We start from the raw sequence: 22276 nt of genomic DNA, 5'->3' as shown, positions 1-22276 counted from the left end.
AGGCACACCTGGCTGTGCAGTGATAAGGCACACCTGGCTGTGCAGTAATAAGGCACACCTGGCTGTGCAGTAATAAGGCACACCTGGCTGTGTAGTAATAAGGCACACCTGGCTGTGCGGTAATAAGGCACACCTGGCTGCGCAGTAATAAGGCACACCTGGCTGTGTAGTAATAAGGCACACCTGGCTGTGCGGTAATAAGGCACACCTGGCTGTGCGGTAATAAGGCACACCTGGCTGTGCGGTAATAAGGTACACCTGGCTGTGCGGTAATAAGGTACACCTGACTATATGGGCAGTGGGCACAGCGTGTCTGTGGATTGTTAGGGGGCGGGGCTTCTTCTGGCATCACACACCGCCAGGCGCTGCTCTCTCCGCTCAGTTTTGTCCGCCTGTCGCTGTTTCAATAAAGCTGATTGAAAGTTTCCGCAGCGTCAGGAATCATGGCGGCCAGCGGGGCCGGTGTGACGGTGTTGGCCCCCAATGGGAGGCGGCAGACGGTGAAGGTGACGGCGGGGACCCCTCTGCTGCAGGTGATGGACAGGGGGGCGGGGAATTGTCTCTTCATGAGAAAAGCACCTCTGCCTGGAGACCGCTCCATGATAGCACTACTCCTGCGGCTAGGGGGAGGCACACTCTTCTGTCAGCCCTGCTCTGCGGCACAGTGTATCTGCTTGCCAGGAATCCTCCTTCACCTAATGACTGCTCACGAACAATGATGGGGCCAGAGGCTATACAGTGACATTGGCCCACCCCCTGCTGATTGCCTGTTTGTTTTGTGTGATGCTTTCCTGGAGGTTGGGGGTCAAGGCCCCCTTGACGCTTGACAGGCCCTAGGCACATGCTTAGTCGTATGGTGGTCGGGGGAAAATTAGTTGAACTTACCTGAGGCGTCTAATGGTCCCCCGCAGACATCCTGTGCCCGCACAGCCACTCACCGATGCTCCGGTGCTCCAACACTTTATCCTACACGTCGAAATAACCTACATCCCATAGACTTTTACTATCCCTTCCCCTCCCCCAACCCCAACCCTAACCCTAACCCTCCTGCTATACGTTTGATAGTGGATGTAGGCAAATTCGACGTGTAGGTTATCACGTCGGAACACCGGCCCCGCCTCCGGTTCACTTCTGGAATTTCAGACTTTAAAGTCTAAAGACCACTGCGTCTGCATTGCCGTGTCCTCGCTCCCGCTGATGTCACCAGGAGCGTATTGCGCAGGCACAGACCATACTGGGCTTGTGCTATACACTCCTGGTGACATCAGCGGGAGCGAGGACATGGCTACGCAGGTGCAGTGGTTTTCAGACTGAGATTCCAGAAGTAAACCGGAGGCAGGGCCAGAGTATTGGTGAGTGGCTGCGCAGGCATAGGATGGCTGCGGGGGACCATTATGCTGGATACACACGTTGAGATTTGCCGTTCGATTCCCGGGATCGAATCGATTATTTCCAACATGCTCGATTCGGATTTCGATCGTTTCTGCCGTCGATTTGGCATACTTAACATGCAAATTGACAGCAGAAACGATCGAAATCCGAATCGAGCATGTTGGAATTAATCGATTCGATCCGTTTGATCCCGGGAATCGAACAGGAAATCTCAACGTGTGTATCCAGCATTAGAAGCCCGGGTAAGTTCAACTAATTTTCCCCCAATCCCGTACAGTATTCCATTAAAGTACACCTGTAGTGATAGTTGCGTATGTGTGTGTACAGGAGAGCCTCTGGATGCTCCAGGGGCTTCCTTGATATCCAAGACCATTCTCTTGCACTTCATCTTTACGGCTGCACTGCACAGGCGCCAGTAGGATATGCACCCGTGCATGAGCACAGAGCCACTTGTGCATAAGGAGCTATTGGCACAGGTGTGGGTACCTGCGAGAAGCAGACAGTTTGGGTGCCACTATTGAGTATCTATTGAGTATAATGTTTATTGGCGGCAGCTTGTTGCGAAGACATAAATTTGGGCGCACAGAAAAGTTAGTGTCTACAGAAGTAGATAGTGGATACAGCACACTTGGTACAGGTGTTAGGTGTACGGGGGGTGGGTTATTGCTAGGCATAGGTGGGGTAGCTTAGGGTTAGGCGTAGGTGGGGAGTTAGTGCTAAGCATAGGTGGGTAGGTTAGTGTTAGGTTGAGGCGGGGGTTAGTGATAGGTGAGGGGAAAGGAGTAGGTTAGATGTAGGGGGGCTGCAGTTAGTGGTAGATGCGGGGTTAGGGGTAGGACAGTGTTAGGTCTACATGGGGGTTAGTGCTAGGCATAGGTTTGGGGGAGTGTTAGTGTTAGGTTGAGGCGGGGCTTAGTGATAGGTGAGGGGATAGGAGTAGGTTAGATGTAGGTGGGGCTGCGGTTAGGGGTAGGACAGTGTTAGGTCTACAGAGGGGTTAGTGCTAGGCATAGGTGTGGGGGAGTGTTAGGTTGAGGCGGGGCTTAGTGATAGGTGAGGGGATAGGAGTAGGTTAGATGTAGGGGGGGGCTGCAGTTAGTGGTAGGTGGGGTGTTAGGGGTAGGACAGTGTTAGGTCTACATGGGGGTTAGTGCTAGGCATAGGTGTGGGGGAGTTTTAGTGTTAGGCATAGGTTGGTATTATGGGTAGGTTGGTGTAAGGTCGGGGTGGGAGGTTGAGGGTTAGTGTTAGGCATAGGAAGGGATAGGTTATTGTAGGTTATTTAAGCACTTGAAAAAGACCTTTGTGTCAAAATGTTGTGCTCTGCACTGTGGTATCATAATAAACAGGCCAAGTGGCCGCTAAATCCAGGTTGAGACCCAGTTTTTTTCTGTCTGCATGTCGAAGTCACCCTGTGGTGGGTAAGGGTTTTGACTGGTTGACTCCCTGGTGCTATAATTATAGGGTTGTAGTGTTGAGCTATTTACACTGTTATTGTAAGAGGAGGGTCAGGTAAAGTTATAGTATCAGTAAAATTACCGATATTCTACTATTGGTGTTATCCAGCGCTCAATAGTAGAGTATCAGTAATATTAGTATCTCCGAAAGGAGAAATATCTGTCCAGTGGGTGAACAGATCTCAATTAAAATGTACTCAGTAGTGTGGAGGACCCTATCGTGGAAACTTTGGATAAGTTCATATTGCTGTCGGGTGTTCTGTTGAGATGTTTCTCTGGATACTGTCCTTTTCACAGGAACTAGAATAGTGCAAAGGGGCTACTCAGAGTTGGAATCTGTTCACACTGTGTGTGAAATCGAACCGCGTGTATTTTGGTGATTGCAAGGGCACTGTTATTAACAACAACAACAACAAATAACATTTGTAAAGCACTTTTCTCCCGTAGGACTCAAAGCGCATAAGCATGGCTCAGACCATTGTGGTACAGAGGAAGAATTTTATAAATCTGGAAATGCCAGGCTAAACAGGTGGCTTTTCAGTCTGGATTTGAATAGCTCCAGGGATGGTGCTGTCTTTACTGGGTGTGGCAGGGAGTTCCAAAGAGTAGGGGCAGCATGACAGAAGGCTCTATCTCCAGATTTTTTGAGGTGCACTCTGGGAGTGACCAAGTTTATAGAACTTGCTGATCTGAGGTTGTGAGAGATGTGGTGCAGCTTTAGCAGGTCCTTCATGTATCCAGGGCCCAGATTGTGCAGGGATTTGAATGTCAGCAGTACATTAAGGCTGGGTCCACTCTTTCTTCCACATAAAGCGTCAGCGTTTTTTTCTATAGATCATTTTCCGCATTTAGGGCTTGTTCACACTATGGGCTTGATTCACTAAAACTCATATCATGGCCGTTTTCACGCGCATTTTTGCGTGCGATCGGGAATTTTCATGCGCAATCGTGAAAAATCGTGTTTTTGTGAAATTCGTGATCACGTGAAAATGCGAGTGAAAAACGACCGTGATAGGAGTTATCACGGTTTAGTGACTGCAGCCCAATGCGTATTTTTTTCTTAAGCGCTGGTGATTTTAGAAATCCCCTAAAAGCGCTTGTGCAATGATTTCCTATGAGAGTGTTCACAGCTGAGCGGTTCAATTCCGATCCGCTTACCAGAGCGCTGCCTGTAGCATTTTCTGAGCATTTTTGGTCAATGGAAGGTGTAGGGAAATCGCTAAGCGCTTTGTATAGCGATTTCCTGAGTGCTTTTAAGAATAAATACAGAGGGCCTGATTCACAAAGCGGTGTAAAGTGTTTGCACGCCTGTAAAAAGCCCTTTATCACACCTAAACTCAGTTTAGGCGTGATAAAATGAAACGTGCGCAAAATTCCAGCGCGTAAAGTCTTGCGTGCGCAATCGCGCGGCGCACGGGGCAGTACGTGCGATGCGCCCATTAATCCCTATGGGCGCTGTGCGTGGAATTGCGCGATTGCGCGCAGGACTTTGCGCGATAAAGAGCACAAAGTGGTGCTAACTCAGCGGTGCAAAGGTTATCACGCCTAAAGTCCTTTAGGCGTGATAACTGAGTTATCACCACTTTGTGAATCAGGCCCATTGTATTTATTCTTTTCCGGGTCAAAGAGATCACTTCCTGACTTGCATTAGGAAGTGAAAATCTCAATCGCTAATCAAAAGCGCTTACGCAATATCGCTCAACGCTCAGAAAATGCCGGGAATTGCTTGAAAAAATTGTGCACAAAAGCACTAAGCCCTTGCGATCATGCTTGCGATTTATAATGTGAACATAGCCTAAGTGTGCATTTTAATGTGAGCGTCGCTTGCCGGCAGTCTGTGGGAATTGCACATGGTGTGTTATTGTAAGTGGCAGGGCTGCAACACTTTCAAATGCATGAGAACCACACAAATGAAATGTACACATCCTGTAAGGAAGCATTACATGCAATTTCGCATTGCTGAGTGTGAATGTGGTGCAATGCAATTTTAACCTAGTCACAGAAGTACTGCATGGAACGTTTTCTTTCATTTGCAATTAAGTTAAATCAATGGCTTGTATGCATTGCTATACAATTTTTACATTTTTCTTTTTGCGATCTTCTATGTAAAATTCTCCTAGTGGAGATGGGAGGTCAAGCCCTACACAGCGCACTCAGGAGGAGGTAATCTAGTCCATCATGGGCCTATTCAAATAATTTATGTCTGGGTTCAGGGGAAAAACAAAACAGTGTTCCACGTGAACCTGTTTTGACTCCACTATGGAGACCGACATTGTTTCCTCCTCATTGAAATGTTAAAGGACACCCGAGGTGACAATATACTGATTAGATAAACAATTGCATCTATCATCCTCCTCCTAGAAATGACTTTTATAGATATCCCACAGTTTTATTTTATATTTAAGGTCGCATTCACAGTGGGACGTTGCGTTTTAATGCTACGTTAACGTCGCAGCGTGTCTATGTTAAGAGGTAACGCACTGCAAGCAGTGAGTTACCACAGCACAACATTTTTCAACGCGACTTTAACGTCGCACTGTGAATGGCAGATAGGATTAGCATTGCGGTAAGCTGCGTTATAAGACTTTATAACGCATGACCATAACGTCTCACTGCAGTGTTCTCCCCAGAATTTTTTCTAGCCGGGTGGCATGAAAAAGTAGCCGGGTGGGGCGAGATGAGAGAATGCAGGGCCGGTGCTTCTGTGTGCAACTCTGATTACAGAATAGGAGGAGGTGAGCCGATAACAGCCGGGTGCTCACCAAAACTAGCCGGGTGGAGCACCCGCCTAAAAGAGCCTGGGGAGAATACTGCACTGTGAATGCGAGCTTAATCTACTTTTTAAGTTTTTACTGTTGTTTCTGCTCAATGACACATTCACTGAAGTATGCCAGAGCTAAAAATCTATGAACCATTGATTATTTTAACTCTTTCCTGCTCCGAGAAACCATTTCCAGCAAGGAAAGTGTTTTATAATTGTAATTTCTTATCAGTGAGGGTCACACCTTAGTCTGACTCAGACAGGAACTGCCACTTACATACCTGATGTTTAAAGGGGAACTGAAGTGAGAGGGATATGGAGGCTGCCATGTTTATTTCCTTATAAGCAATACCAGTTGCCTGGCAGCCCTGCTGATCCTCTGCCTCTAATACTATTAGCCATAGCCCCTGAACAAGCATGCAGCAGATCAGGCGTTTCAGACTTTAAAGTCAGATCTGACAAGACTAGCTGCATGCTTGTTTCTGGTTTTATTCAGACACTAATGCAGAGAAATAGACCAGCAGGGCTGCCAGGCCACTGGTATTGATTAAAAGGAAATAAATATGGCAGCCTCTGTATACCTCTCTCTTCAGTTCCCCTTTAATTCTTTGAGGCAGAGAAAAAACAAACAAACAAATAAAAGCCCCACAGCATAGTTATTTGTGTGCTTGGCACTGTACATACACATCTATCTCGTCATGTCACATGTCACTTTGGGTATCCTTTAATTTATTGTTGTGATGGCCACTAGAGTTTCTAGTGTGCACACGAGGGAGTATGTGGATCAGATGGTCTGCTGTAACCATTTGGTCATATTAGTGTAGGCTCATTAACATGGAGAGCGTGGCCCTTAAGGCAAATTTCCATCGCTCTGCTGCAAAGCTGCAGACAATCGCTAAGCCTTGCCATGCACAGATATAGGGAATCCTTGTAAAATTCTGCACATTCTTCCGGATTCTGGTGTAGTGGAAATAGGCAGGTGTTTGTGTTGTCAGTTCACAGCTATCTCAGGCTGCTGCACAGGTGTCATCACCACTGCTTATGTTTGGTCACAGTGTTTGCCTTGCAGTGCAGATACTGGGGGGGGAAGATTCTGTGAAGATAGTAGAGGTGCGTACACACATGCGACTATAGTCGTTTGAAACGATCGTTCCCCGATCGTTTCAAACGACGATCGTTTAAAAAAAGCAGCCAACGACCATTAAGTCTAACGACGGACAAGCTAGATCGTTAAAAACAAATGATCTAGCTTGGCGGATTTTTTCCAACGACGATCGTTTGTAAAAGTAGTACATCGTTGGAAAACGGTGGTTCGTACTAGGCTTGACATGCGCATTTCGCTATTTCTCCATGGAACTTTTCATTTTTATGCGCAGGCGCAATAGTTGCTTTACGTGATGTAACGTTCGTTCTAACGATCAGTTCGTTACACGCTTTTAAACACTAACTTTACTTAGGTCGTTCTTTCGTCAATTAAAAGTTCGTTCGTCGTTCACCACGAACGATCGTTGTCCCAAGTGTGTACCTAGCTTTAGAAATGCATGGGGCTTGAGTCACAAAACCGTGATAACTCAAATATCGCACCTTATCACAGTTAACACGCCTTATCAGAGTAGCACAGCGAGCGCTATGAACTTATGCCTGCTAATTGGCAATGATGAGCGCTCCACTCGTCCTGCCCTGAGCCCCTGCGGGTTCTTAGTGCTCGTTATGCTACTCTGATAAGGCATGTTAACTGTGATAAGGTGTGATATCTTTGATAAGGTGTGATATTTGAGTTATCAGTTTAGTGAATCAAGCCCCTTGAGTGACTGTTTTGTGTGTTGAGATTTTTATCACCTTTGCCACACTGTTGTCACTTTTTCAACTGCCTGTATGTACCTGATCATTAAAGGTGTCCACACATCAGACCATGTATGGGCAGATCGACCAAGAGACAGATCTCTCTCTGAGCAGTGTTCTCCCCAGAAATGTTTTCCAGCCGGGTGGCATGAAATAGTAGCCGGGTGGGGCGAGATGAGAGAATGCAGGGCCAGTGCTTCTGTGTGCAACTCTGCTTACAGAATAGGAGGAGGTGAGCTGATGACAGCCGGGTGGTCACCAAAACTAGCCGGGTGGAGCACTCGGCTAAAAGAGCCTGGGGAGAACCCTGGAGAGAGATCTATTGTCTGTACTTCCACCTCAGGCCGATTCCCAATCGATTTCAGCTTGAAGTCTCTCGGGAATCAGCCTTGTGATTTATAATCAGTATTTGATTTATAATGTTTCCAGGCATAAGCCGCCATAATACAGTTCAAACTGATACTTGTAGTATTCATTCATCAAATTGTTGTCTTTATTTGCTCATCTAACACAGTAACCAAGCTGCTCGGGGTGGCCCAAACCACTAGGAATGTTTTAGGGGCATAAAAGAGACGGAAAAGCCCTCCTACTAATAAGCAATGCTTGGTAATAAATTGGTCCCAGTCACTTCTCCATCAGGGGTTTTATTGTTGTGTTTTGGTTTGTGTCTGTATGATTAATGGGCACTCATCCCCTTTTCTTCCTGCTAGCAGTCACTAATCCGCTCTTTCAGATGAGTTGCCCATCAGCAATGTTTGACGCGTGCTTTGTGGGTTTTCCATTGCAGGTGCTGGAAGAGGTCTGCAAGAAACAGAATTTCAATCCCAGGGAGTACAACCTCAAGTGAGTACAATCTGCATTATATGCTCATCTCGCATCTCAGTGCCCGGATCTTCTCCTGAATACAGACTGTGTGCAACTTGTATAAAGTCAGGGCTGTGGAGTCGGAGCAATTTTGGGCACCCGGAGTCTGAGTTGGAGTCGTGGTTTCATAAACTGAGGATTCGGATGATTTTTGTACAAAATCCACAGCCCTGTTAAGTATTAGACTAAGGAGTCGGAGTCGAGGAGTCGGAGCCATTTTGGGTACCCGGAGTTGGAGTCGGAGTCGTGAAGATTTTTGTACCGACTCCACAGCCCTGTATAAAGTCTCCCACATTTCGGTGCTGCATCTTGGAACTTTCTGTTTTTGCTGTGAATGATCGATATATTTCCCAGCTCTATTGCAATTGTAGGCAAACAATTCATCTTGGCACTTAGAAATTTTTGCTGCGAGTGGTCAGTATATTTCCCAACAGGTAAAATTGTAATTGTATTAAATAAAGAATAGACAAGCACCATATAATTTCCATATTACATAAGTAATCAATCTAGGCATATACTTGAGGCAGGGAACACACTTGTCTTTCAGTTTTCTGCGCGCGTTTTCCTGCATACTTTTTCTGCACACCAAGTGTGTTTCCATGCAGGAAAACGCGCGCGTTTTTTCACAGCAGCTGATGTAATTGATAGAGAAAACTGACATAATGTGCAGAATCAGGATGCAGAATGTCAGTTTTTTTTCTGCGTGCGAACAACATATTAAGTGTGGACTAGCCCATTGATTAACATGAGTTCTCAGTTTTTCTGTGCAGAAAACGTGTACGAAAACTGCCAAGTGTTTTCCCTGCCTCAAGGTGGGAGGTATAGGCCTGATAGGCCTGGTGCACACCAGAGGAGTTTTTCTGAGCGTTTTGAGTTTTTGAAACCTCCTGCTAATGTTATCCTATGTGCTGCTCGCAGCATCAGCGGTTTTAGACATACCTTCTGCACGAGTCCGATGTCTGCCAGCTTGTGTGCACGGCATACTTCCTGGTTCCTGTATGTCACATGACATACTCACGGGCACAGAGGCGTATCTAGAGGGGTGCAGGCAGGGCTCATGCCATGGGCGCCACAGCACCATGGGCGCCATGCCTGCCCCTCATGCCTCCCCATCACTCAGACCTCCAATCAGATTCTTACTGTTATCTGGGGAACATGGCTACTTAACCATGTAGGGAGCACTTAGCTTAGTGTTAGAACAGAGGACAAAGAGGGAGTAAGAAGACATTTCCCAGAAAGTAACTTCAGCAGTACCTTGAGCAAAAAAACACAGTCAATCATAACACCTGTACATGAGAGAATTGAAAGGATGCTACTTTCAGTGGGGATGGGGGGGGGGGGGGGGCACAATTTCAGTGTTTGCCATAGGCTCTATATTACCCAGATACACCCCTGCACGGGCACAGAGAAGAGAGACCCAGAGCGGGTACAGATAAATGGCACACAGACACAAAGGGGCAAAAAGAGACACAGAGGGTGCACAAAGATAGATGGGGACAGAGAGGCACAGAGGGGAACAATGCTTGATTTGAAGGTAATCGTGAATTGAATGGAAATCGCGATTTTTGGACAGAAAACGCTCAATGCAATTTTTTTCCTAAAATCGCTCAGGCCTACTCCCCACCCCCTCCCTAATATCTAGCTTAACACCAACCAGTGCAAAAATACTACCCTCTCCTCCAAGCCTACCATCATCGCTCACTTTCCCCAGTGCTAAATACATTTCCCCCTCCAAAGTTGACAACATTCCCGTTACCCGGTGCTAAATGTAATTCTCCTGACACCTAACCATAGCCAAGTATTTTATGTTGGCGCCGGTCGCTGGGTGGTACCCTGTGATGGTCGCACGTGGCCACGCCATGAGTGTGACTTTTCCTCAAAGGAAATCGATTCCGGACGTTGGCAGATCGGGGGAGTTTAGTTCTCCCAGATGCCTATCTTCTGATTAGTCTGACCTGCCGAGAATCATGGCAATCCATATTCATGAATTTCATAGCTCTTGGCAGGTGGTTCCCGGAAAGATTTTACACGTGCGTCACGCGGACATGTGTTTTTTCAAGTCTGATGTACAGAAAATTCCTGCCCGCCTAATCAGTTACTAAGGTCTGTTACTGCCATTTGTAGCCGACAGTTCAATGAGTTATTTTCCACTTTTTGAAAACGAACCCACCTAGTTTTCAAGGCTGAAGATTAAAACCCCTGCTATGTAAGAACTTTATACGCAAAACTCAATTCCAGAAGCTGTTTTCACTTCTCCCTTCAAATGAAAAATACAGCTGTGGTGGCTAATATCATTTTTTATTTTTTTTTTTATTGCGGGGTGGGGGCTTACAAAGTTACAAATGATTTCATCTTGATTTCCTTAAAGCGGGACGAAACTCAAAATCAATTTTTTTGCACGTTATTAAGCACAGTAAAAAAAGAATAAGAAACGGTATAAGACCGATCTGATGCGATTTGAAGGCATGTTTATACTTCACTGAGGCTAACTAATAACATTATTGCCGGTTTCAGGACAAATCAGATTAACTTGTAATTACCGTATATACTCGAATATAAGCCGGCCCGCGTATAAGCTGAGATACACACTTTTATCTCAGAAACCAGGAAAAAGTGATTGACTCGCGTATAAGCCCCTATCCAGTATAGCTCCTTCCACAATAGCCAGATGTGCCCCCAGTGCAAGTCAGCCCCCCTCCCTATAGCCAGATGTGCCCCAAGGATGATAGAGCTGTGTCTTAAGATGCCACTAGATGGCGTCATAGATATGAGACAGAGATTGTCACACAGGAAGAATCCACGATCATTGCACACCGCTGACACGTTACCTGCACACTCTGCTCCACAAGCCAGGGGACACAGGTAGTCTTGAGCAGCGCACTCTGCACACCATGTTGCAGGGGATGGGGGCACGGACACAGCAGGGAGCCAGCTGGCAAGAGCAGGATCACTAGTGCACGATCCTTACACTCCTCTGCCAGTAACAACCTGCTCCACCATCCATTCTGCTCCACTGACTCACATATAAGCCGAGGGGGTAACTTTTCAGCACATTAGGCTTATACGCGAGTGTACACAGTAAGTAATTACTGAGCCAGTAAAGGAGAGACAAATGTCTGCTTCCCCCACCTGGGTACAGCAGAAACGTTAAGGTTCATGCACACATGCGACAGCTCATCATACACATGTTGTAAATGTAAACAATAATCCTCACAACGGATGTGACAACATGGATTGGGGGTTTTGAGCTGAGAATTCTCGCTGGAGTTACCTTTGCACTTTGTTGTCAGCAATAGTCATATGATCTGTCGTTCAGTGGATGTTTCTTATGACTTTAGTCTGGTGTGTGTATAGCTTTAGAAGCCCACTTTAAAGGGAACCTAAACTGAGAGGGATATGGATGTTTCCTTTTAAACAATACCAGTTGCCTGGCAGTCCTGCTTATCTATGTGGCCTCAGTAGTGTTTGCATCACACACCTGAAACAAGCATGCAGCATTCCAGTCTGACTTCAGTCAGAGCACCTAATCTGCATGCTTGTTCAGGGGCTGTGGCTAAACGTATAGAGACACAGGATCAGCAGGAGAGTCAGGCAACCGGTATTATTTTAGATGGAAAAATCCATATCCTTCTCAGTTTAGGTTCCCTTTAAAGAGGAACTGTAGTAAAAATAACGGAATAATTGCGCTTTTTTTTTTTTTCTCCTACAATATTAACGTATAGATTATTTAGTCAGTGTTTTGTCCATTGTAAAATCTTTCCTCCTTTCTACATTCTGAAATTTACCACAGATGGCGACCTCTTTAGTCCTGTCAGATGCAGCTGTACGGAATGTTTGTTTGTTAGAATTTCAAAGCCAGAGAATATAATGCCTAGTCTCCCATAATGCTCTTGGAGGAGAATTCCACAGAGCTAAGCAGCCTAGGCTAAACATCACTGGGAAAGCAGGGCTACATATCGATATTCAGCAATATACAGTATAAAGTGTTTCAGATGCTGAAACCAAGATAATTGCTACAAAAGTAGGCATCTTGAATAATTTTCTGCATTTCTGCTATATGTCACTACAGGTCCTCTTTTTAAAGTGGGCCTGAACTCAGAATGTCCTCTCTGCTCTAAAAATAAATACGCAACAGCATAATACACTTTAAGGAAAACATTTCTTTCTTACAGCTGATAGAAATTCTGCAATAACTTTGCAGTGTGTTTATTTCCTGTTTTCATGGAAGCAGACAGAGGGTTAACCTCCTGTGTTTACAAATCAGCTGCTCTGCAATGGCAGAGTAGGTTCCTGAGCTGACACAGCTAAGGGATCAAATTACAGTGGTGATTAGCCACAGATGAGGGGTGATTAGACAGGCTAAACTCTCTAAATACATACAGGGTGTATTTCTCTGTTTTCCTTCAGTCCTGTGCAAGAGTTCAGGTCCTCTTTAACACGCATGAATATTGTGTATAAGAGACATAAGATGACAGCCATATTGTAATAAGAAATGGCTTGGAGGGGAGGGTATGGAATATCAGTTCTGGGCACCACATTACAGGAAAGATATATTGCAGTTTTAGAGCAGGTGCAGGGACGAGCTACAAAATTGATACGCTTACCCAGAAAGGTTAGATAAAATGGGTTTATTTAGTCTTGAGAAAAGACGCCTTAGAGGAGATCTAATTAACATGTATAAATACATCAGAGGGCAATATAATAGCTTGGCGGATGAGCTTTTTGTCCCTAGGCCTTCTCAAAGGACTAGAGGACACGATCTGCGCATGGAGGAATAACATTTTAGCCATTTATTTAGGAAATGGTCCTTTACAGTAAGAGTGATTAAGATGTGGAATGCATTGCCACAGTAAGTAGTTATGGCAAACTCTATACCTGCAGTTAAAGCGGGCTTAGATGTTTTCTTTGCATTGAAAGACATCCATGGCTACAATTACTAGGTAATGCCTAATGATGTTGATCCAGGGATTTTATCTGATTGCCATCTGGAGTCGGGAAGGAATTTTTCCCTTTTGGGGCTAATTGGACCATGCCTTGTAAGGGTTTTTTCGCCTTCCTCTGGATCAACAGGGATATGTGAGGGAGCAGGCTGGTGTTGTACTTTGTTCTCTGGTTGAACTCGATGGACATACCGGTATGTCTTTTTTCAACCAAAATAACTATGTAACTATGGTATTGCTGTTAGTTATGAAATAGTTTCCTTGTGTCTCAGGTTTCAGAGGACAGTGCTGGATCTCTCTCTGCAGTGGCGATTCGCTAACCTCCCCAACAATGCCAAGCTGGAGATGGTGAGCCGCTCCACACAGCGGGCCGAAGCAGAGACTGCGGTGAGTCCCAGTCTCCGGAGGGGGGGGGGGGGGGGAGGCTGGGGGTTAATGTGCACAGTGTGCTGACAACTGTTTGTAGGATTATCACGGGGCTCCTCTGGAAAGTGCCCACCCCTGCTGAGGGTCCTCCCCTAGCATCGTTCATGCTCCATGGAAAGTGCCCACCCCTGCTGAGGGTCCTCCCCTAGCATCGTTCATGCTCCATGGAAAGTGCTCACCCACGCTGAGGGGCCTTCCCCAGCATCGTTCATGCTCCATGGAAAGTGCCCACCCCCGCTGAGGGTCCTCCCCTAGCATCGTTCATGCTCCATGGAAAGTGCTCACCCACGCTGAGGGGCCTTCCCCAGCATCGTTCATGCTCCATGGAAAGTGCCCACCCCCGCTGAGGGGCCTTCCCCAGCATCGCGCATGCAACGCTCCACACAGCGGGCCGAAGCAGAGACTGTGGTGAGTCCCGGTCTCCAGGAGGGGGAGGGGGGAGGCTGGGGGTTAATGTGCACAGTGTGCTGACAACTGTTTGTAGGATTATCACGGGGCTCCTCTGGAAAGTGCCCACCCCTGCTGAGGGTCCTCCCCTAGCATCGTTCATGCTCCATGGAAAGTGCCCACCCCTGCTGAGGGTCCTCCCCTAGCATCGTTCATGCTCCATGGAAAGTGCTCACCCACGCTGAGGGGCCTTCCCCAGCATCGTTCATGCTCCATGGAAAGTGCCCACCCCCGCTGAGGGTCCTCCCCTAGCATCGTTCATGCTCCATGGAAAGTGCCCACCCCCGCTGAGGGTCCTCCCCTAGCATCGTTCATGCTCCATGGAAAGTGCTCACCCACGCTGAGGGGCCTTCCCCAGCATCGTTCATGCTCCATGGAAAGTGCCCACCCCCGCTGAGGGGCCTTCCCCAGCATCGCGCATGCAACGCTCCACACAGCGGGCCGAAGCAGAGACTGTGGTGAGTCCCGGTCTCCAGGAGGGGGAGGGGGGAGGCTGGGGGTTAATGTGCACAGTGTGCTGACAACTGTTTGTAGGATTATCACGGGGCTCCTCTGGAAAGTGTCCACCCCCGCTGAGGGTCCTCCCCTAGCATCGTTCATGCTCCATGGAAAGTGCTCACCCCCGCTGAGGGACCTTCCCCAGCATCGTTCATGCTCCATGGAAAGTGCCCACCCCACTGAGGGACCTTCCCCAGCATCGTTCATGCTCCGTGGAAAGTGCCCACCCCCGCTGAGGGACCTTCCCCAGCATCGTTCATGCTCCGTGGAAAGTGCCCACCCCACTGAGGGACCTTCCCCAGCATCGTTCATGCTCCATGGAAAGTGCCCACCCCACTGAGGGACCTTCCCCAGCATCGTTCATGCTCCGTGGAAAGTGCCCACCCCCGCTGAGGGACCTTCCCCAGCATCGTTCATGCTCCGTGGAAAGTGCCCACCCCCGCTGAGGGACCTTCCCCAGCATCGTTCATGCTCCATGGAAAGTGCCCACCCCACTGAGGGACCTTCCCCAGCATCGTTCATGCTCCATGGAAAGTGCCCACCCCACTGAGGGACCTTCCCCAGCATCGTTCATGCTCCATGGAAAGTGCTCACCCCCGCTGAGTGTCCTTCCCCAGCATCGCGCATGCTCCATGGAAAGTGCCCACCCCCACTGAGGGACCTTCCCCAGCATTGTTCATGCTCCGTGGATAGCGCCCACCCCCGCTGAGGGACCCTCCCCCGCATCGTTCATGCTCCATGGAAAGTGCCCACCCCCGTTGAGGGACCTTCTCCAGCATCGTTCATGCTCCATGGAAAGTGCCCACCCCCGCTGAGTGTCCTTCCCCAGCATCGTTCACGCTCCCCAGCATCGCGCATGCTCCGTGGAAAGTGCCCACCTCTGCTGAGGGACCTTCCCCAACATCATTCATGCTCCATGGAAAGTGCTCACCCCCGCTGAGGGGCCTTCCCCAGCATCGTTCATGCTCCATGGAAAGTGCTCACCCCCGCTGAGGGACCTTCCCCAGCATCGCTCATGCTCCATGGAAAGTGCCCACCCCCACTGAGGGACCTTCCCCAGCATCAGCATCGTTCATGCTCTGTGGAAAGTGCCCACCCCCGCTGAGGGACCTTCTCCAGCATCGTTCATGCTCCATGGAAAGTGCCCACCCCCGCTGAGTGTCCTTCCCCAGCATCGTTCATGCTCCATGGAAAGTGCCCACCCCCGCTGAGGGACCTTCTCCAGCATCGCTCATGCTCCATGGAAAGTGCCCACCCCCACTGAGGGACCTACCCCAGCATCGTTAATGCTCCATGGAAAGTGCCCACCCCCGCTGAGTGTCCTTCCCCAGCATTGTTCACGCTCCCCAGCATCGCGCATGCTCCATGGAAAGTGCTCACCCCCGCTGAGGGACCTTCCCCAGCATCGCGCATGCTCCATGGAAAGTGCCCACCCCTGCTGAGGGACCTTCCCCAGCATCACTCATGCTTCATGGAAAGTGCCCACCCCCACTGAGGGCCCTTCCCCAGCATCGCTCATGCTTTATGGAAAGTGCCCACCCCCACTGAGGGACCTTCCCCAGCATCGTTCATGCTCCGTGGAAAGTGCCCACCCCCGCTGAGGGACCCTCTCTTGCATCGTTCATGCTCCATGGAAAGTGCTCACCCCCGCTGAGTGTCCTTCCCTAGCATCGCGCATGCTCCATGGAAAGTGCCCACCCCCGCTGAGGGGCCTTCCCCAGCATCATTCATGCTCCGTGGAAACTGCTCACCCCCGCTGAGGGACCTTCCCCAGCATCGTTCATGCTCCATGGAAAGTGCCCACCCCCGCTGAGGGACCTTACCCAGCATCGTTCATGCTCCATGGAAAGTGCCCACCCCCACTGAGGGACCTTCCCCAGCATCGTTCATGCTCCATGGAAAGTGCCCACCCCCACTGAGGGACCTTCCCCAGCATCGTTCATGCTCCATGGAAAGTGCCCACCCCCGCTGAGGGGCCTTCCCCAGCATCGTTCATGCTCCATGGAAAGTGCTCACCCCCACTGAGGGACCTTACCCAGGATCAGCATCGTTCATGCTCTGTGGAAAGTGCCCACCCCCGCTGAGGGACCTTCTCCAGCATCGTTCATGCTCCATGGAAAGTGCCCACCCCCGCTGAAGGACCTTCTCCAGCATCGTTCATGCTCCATGGAAAGTGCCCACCCTCGCTGAGGGACCTTCTCCAGCATCGCTCATACTCCATGGAAAGTGCCCACCCCCGCTGAGGGACCTTCCTCAGCATCATTCATGCTCCGTGGAAAGTGCCCACCCCCGCTGAGGGACCTTCCCCAGCATCATTCATGCTCCGTGGAAAGTGCTCACCCCCGCTGAGTGTCCTTCCCCAGCATCGTTCACGCTCCCCAGCATCGCGCATGCTCCATAGAAAGTGCCCACCCCCGCTGAGGGACCTTCCTCAGCATCATTCATGCTCCGTGGAAAGTGCCCACCCCCGCTGAGGAACCTTTTCTAGCATCATTCATGCTCCGTGGAAAGTGCTCACCCCCGCTGAGTGTCCTTCCCCAGCATCGTTCATGCTCCCCAGCATCGCTCATGCTCCATGGAAAGTGCCCACCCCCGCTGAGGGACCTTCCTCAGCATCATTTATGCTCCGTGGAAAGTGCCCACCCCCGCTGAGGGACCTTCCTCAGCATCATTCATGCTCCGTGGAGAGTGCCCACCCCCGCTGAGGGGCCTTCCCCAGCATCGTTCATGCTCCATGGAAAGTGCTCACCCCCGCTGAGGGACCTTCCCCAGCATCATTCATGCTCCATGGAAAGTGCCCAACCCCCGCTGAGGGACCTTCCCCAGCATCGCTCATGCTCCATGGAAAGTGCCCAACCCCTGCTGAGGGACGTTTCCCAGCATCATTCATGCTCCATGGAAAGTGCCCAACCCCTGCTGAGGGACCTTCCCCAACATCATTCATGCTCCATGGAAAGTGCCCACCCCCGCTGAGGGGCCTTCCCCAGCATCGTTCATGCTCCATGGAAAGTGCTCACCCCCGCTGAGGGACCTTCCCCAGCATCGCTCATGCTCCATGGAAAGTGCCCACCCCCACTGAGGGACCTTCCCCAGCATCAGCATCGTTCATGCTCTGTGGAAAGTGCCCACCCCCGCTGAGGGACCTTCTCCAGCATCGTTCACGCTCCCCAGCATCGCGCATGCTCCATAGAAAGTGCCCACCCCCGCTGAGGGACCTTCCTCAGCATCATTCATGCTCCGTGGAAAGTGCCCACCCCCGCTGAGAAACCTTTTCTAGCATCATTCATGCTCCGTGGAAAGTGCTCACCCCCGCTGAGTGTCCTTCCCCAGCATCGTTCATGCTCCCCAGCATCGCTCATGCTCCATGGAAAGTGCCCACCCCCGCTGAGGGACCTTCCTCAGCATCATTTATGCTCCGTGGAAAGTGCCCACCCCCGCTGAGGGACCTTCCTCAGCATCATTCATGCTCCGTGGAGAGTGCCCACCCCCGCTGAGGGGCCTTCCCCAGCATCGTTCATGCTCCCTGGAAAGTGCTCACCCCCGCTGAGGGACCTTCCCCAGCATCATTCATGCTCCATGGAAAGTGCCCAACCCCCGCTGAGGGACCTTCCCCAGCATCGCTCATGCTCCATGGAAAGTGCCCAACCCCTGCTGAGGGACGTTTCCCAGCATCATTCATGCTCCATGGAAAGTGCCCAACCCCTGCTGAGGGACCTTCCCCAGCATCGTTCATGCTCCATGGAAAGTGCTCACCCCCGCTGAGGGACCTTCCCCAGCATCGCTCATGCTCCATGGAAAGTGCCCACCCCCACTGAGGGACCTTCCCCAGCATCAGCATCGTTCATGCTCTGTGGAAAGTGCCCACCCCCGCTGAGGGACCTTCTCCAGCATCGTTCATGCTCCATGGAAAGTGCCCACCCCCGCTGAGTGTCCTTCCCCAGCATCGTTCATGCTCCATGGAAAGTGCCCACCCCCGCTGAGGGACCTTCTCCAGCATCGCTCATGCTCCATGGAAAGTGCCCACCCCCACTGAGGGACCTACCCCAGCATCGTTCATGCTCCATGGAAAGTGCCCACCCCCGCTGAGTGTCCTTCCCCAGCATTGTTCACGCTCTCCAGCATCGCGCATGCTCCATGGAAAGTGCTCACCCCCGCTGAGGGACCTTCCCCAGCATCGTTCATGCTCCATGGAAAGTGCCCACCCCCACTGAGGGACCTTCCCCAGCATCGCGCATGCTCCATGGAAAGTGCCCACCCCTGCTGAGGGACCTTCCCCAGCATCGCTCATGCTTCATGGAAAGTGCCCACCCCCACTGAGGGCCCTTCCCCAGCATCGCTCATGCTCTATGGAAAGTGCCCACCCCCACTGAGGGACCTTCCCCAGCATCGTTCATGCTCCGTGGAAAGTGCCCACCCCCGCTGAGGGACCCTCTCTTGCATCGCTCATGCTCCATGGAAAGTGCCCACCCCCACTGAGGGACCTACCCCAGCATCGTTCATGCTCCATGGAAAGTGCTCACCCCCGCTGAGTGTCCTTCCCCAGCATCGCGCATGCTCCATGGAAAGTGCCCACCCCCGCTGAGGGGCCTTCCCCAGCATCATTCATGCTCCGTGGAAACTGCTCACCCCCGCTGAGGGACCTTCCCCAGCATCGTTCATGCTCCATAGAAAGTGCCCACCCCCACTGAGGGACCTTCCCCAGCATCGTTCATGCTCCATGGAAAGTGCCCACCCCCACTGAGGGACCTTCCCCAGCATCGTTCATGCTCCATGGAAAGTGCCCACCCCCACTGAGGGACCTTCCCCAGCATCGTTCATGCTCCATGGAAAGTGCCCACCCCCACTGAGGGACCTTACCCAGCATCAGCATCGTTCATGCTCTGTGGAAAGTGCCCACCCCCGCTGAGGGACCTTCTCCAGCATCATTCATGCTCCATGGAAAGTGCCCACCCCCGCTGAGGGACCTTCTCCAGCATCGTTCATGCTCCATGAAAAGTGCCCACCCCCGCTGAAGGACCTTCTCCAGCATCGTTCATGCTTCATGGAAAGTGCCCACCCCCGCTGAGGGACCTTCTCCAGCATCGCTCATACTCCATGGAAAGTGCCCACCCCCGCTGAGGGTCCTTCCTCAGCATCATTCATGCTCCGTGGAAAGTGCCCACCCCCGCTGAGGGACCTTCCCCAGCATCATTCATGCTCTGGAAAGTGCTCACCCCCGCTGAGTGTCCTTCCCCAGCATCGTTCACGCTCCCCAGCATCGCGCATGCTCCATAGAAAGTGCCCACCCCCGCTGAGGGACCTTCCTCAGCATCATTCATGCTCCGTGGAAAGTGCCCACCCCCGCTGAGGAACCTTTTCTAGCATCATTCATGCTCCGTGGAAAGTGCTCACCCCCGCTGAGTGTCCTTCCCCAGCATCGTTCATGCTCCCCAGCATCGCTCATGCTCCATGGAAATTGCCCACCCCCGCTGAGGGACCTTCCTCAGCATCATTCATGCTCCATGGAAAGTGCCCAACCCCTGCTGAGGGACCTTTCCCAGCATCGTTCATTCTCTATGGAAAGTGCTCACCCCGCTGAGAGACCTTCCCCAGCATCGGTCATGGTCAGTGGAAAGTGCCCACCCCCGCTGAGGGACCTTCTCCAGCATCGTTCATGCTCCATGGAAAGTGCCCACCCCCACTGAGGGACCTTCTCCAGCATCGCTCATGCTCCATGGAAAGTGCTCACCCCCGCTGAGGGACCTTCCCCAGCATCGCTCATGCTCCATGGAAAGTGCCCACCCCTGCTGAGGGACCTTCCTCAGCATCATTTATGCTCCGTGGAGAGTGCCCACCCCCGCTGAGGGGCCTTCCCCAGCATCGTTCATGCTCCATGGAAAGTGCTCACCCCCGCTGAGGGACCTTCCCCAGCATCATTCATGCTCCATGGAAAGTGCCCAACCCCCGCTGAGGGACCTTTCCCAGCATCGCTCATGCTCCATGGAAAGTGCCCAACCCCTGCTGAGGGACGTTTCCCAGCATCATTCATGCTCCATGGAAAGTGCCCAACCCCTGCTGAGGGACCTTTCCCAGCATCGTTCATTCTCTATGGAAAGTGCTCACCCCGCTGAGAGACCTTCCCCAGCATCGGTCATGGTCAGTGGAAAGTGCCCACCCCCGCTGAGGGACCTTTCCCAGCATCGTTCATGCTCCATGGAAAGTGCCCACCCCCGCTGAGGGACCTTCCTCAGCATCATTCATGCTCCGTGGAAAGTGCCCACCCCCGCTGAGGGACCTTCCTCAGCATCATTCATGCTCCGTGGAGAGTGCCCACCCCCGCTGAGGGGCCTTCCCCAGCATCGTTCATGCTCCATGGAAAGTGCCCAACCCCTGCTGAGGGACCTTTCCCAGCATCATTCATGCTCCATGGAAAGTGCCCAACCCCTGCTGAGGGACCTTCCCCAGCATCGTTCATGCTCCATGGAAAGTGCCCAACCCCTGCTGAGGGACCTTTCCCAGCATCGTTCATTCTCTATGGAAAGTGCTCACCCCGCTGAGAGACCTTCCCCAGCATCGGTCATGGTCAGTGGAAAGTGCCCACCCCCGCTGAGGGACCTTCTCCAGCATCGTTCATGCTCCATGGAAAGTGCCCACCCCCACTGAGGGACCTTCTCCAGCATCGCTCATGCTCCATGGAAAGTGCCCACCCCCGCTGAGGAACCTTCCCCAGCATCGCGCAGGCTCCATGGAAAGTGCCCACCCCCGCTGAGGGACCTTCCCCAGCATCGGTCATGGTCAGTAGAAAGTGCCCACCCCCGCTGAGGGACCTTTCCCAGCATCGTTCATGCTCCATGGAAAGTGCTCACCCCGCTGAGGGACCTTCCCCAGCATCGGTGATGCTCCATGGAAAGTCCCCACCCCCGCTGAGGCACTTTCCCCAGCATCGTTCATGGTCAGTGGAAAGTGCCCACCCCCGCTAAGTGTCCTTCCCCAGCATCGGTCATGCTCCATGGAAAGTGCCCACCCCCGCTGAGGCACCATCCCCAGCATCGTTCATGCTCCATGGAAAGTGCCCACCCCCGCTGAAAGAACTGTACAGCGTAGCAAGCTCAGGGAACAAAGGGGGACATTTATTTAGGGCTCGTTCGGACTATACGCGCTGCCGTGCGCATTTTGGCAGCGCGTATAGTGTGCGATGCGCAAGAACGGTAGAAGGGCATAGACAGCCCTTCTACCATTCTCATCATATGTGCTGTGCAGCAGCGCAATTGCGCTGGCGCCTGCTGCATGCATTTTTGGGAATCGCAGATCCCATTCATTGTAATGAATGGGATCTGCAGCGCAGCGCATAGTAGCGCAGATGGAGTGCGATCGGACGTGTTGCGTTCCGATCGCACAGCCATCTGCGCTAAATGATGTGAACAAGGCCTAAGAGTGTCTGAGAAATCCGTGCAGAACTGTCTCAGGCATCCTGACAAATCACTAGTGCAGTTTCCTTTTTAAGCTGTTCTTAAAGGACCAATGTCTTGAAAAGCTCAGCTCGGGATTACCGCCAGCGGGGTTAAACTCTTCTTAATCTGTGGCAGTTTAGGGATGGATTTGCACTTTTCTTAACTGTAGTGCAGCTCTAGAAATTCACGCAAAACTACATCTATTAAGTAGAATTTAAA

General features: G+C 51.1%; 1 protein-coding gene across 2 annotated transcripts in view; it reads left to right on the top strand.

The window, feature by feature from the left end:
- Positions 1-401: 401 nt before the first annotated feature.
- Positions 402-22276, top strand: part of ASPSCR1 (ASPSCR1 tether for SLC2A4, UBX domain containing) — a 113350-nt gene continuing 91475 nt past the window's right edge. Inside the window, exons 1-3 of one of the 2 annotated variants that reach the window (XM_068262229.1) lie at positions 402-533; positions 8240-8295; positions 13529-13643. In XM_068262229.1, the coding sequence (XP_068118330.1) occupies positions 444-533; positions 8240-8295; positions 13529-13643 (261 nt within the window). In that variant the 5' untranslated portion in view covers positions 402-443. The remainder of the gene's footprint in view (positions 534-8239; positions 8296-13528; positions 13644-22276) is intronic. The other variant, XM_068262230.1, reaches the window with a different exon arrangement.

This window comes from Hyperolius riggenbachi, chromosome 12 (assembly GCF_040937935.1).
Source record: "Hyperolius riggenbachi isolate aHypRig1 chromosome 12, aHypRig1.pri, whole genome shotgun sequence".
Classification (NCBI taxonomy): domain Eukaryota; kingdom Metazoa; phylum Chordata; class Amphibia; order Anura; family Hyperoliidae; genus Hyperolius; species Hyperolius riggenbachi.
The sequence above is the reverse complement of the archived record's forward strand: the minus strand, read 5'-3'. Positions and strand labels throughout refer to the sequence as shown.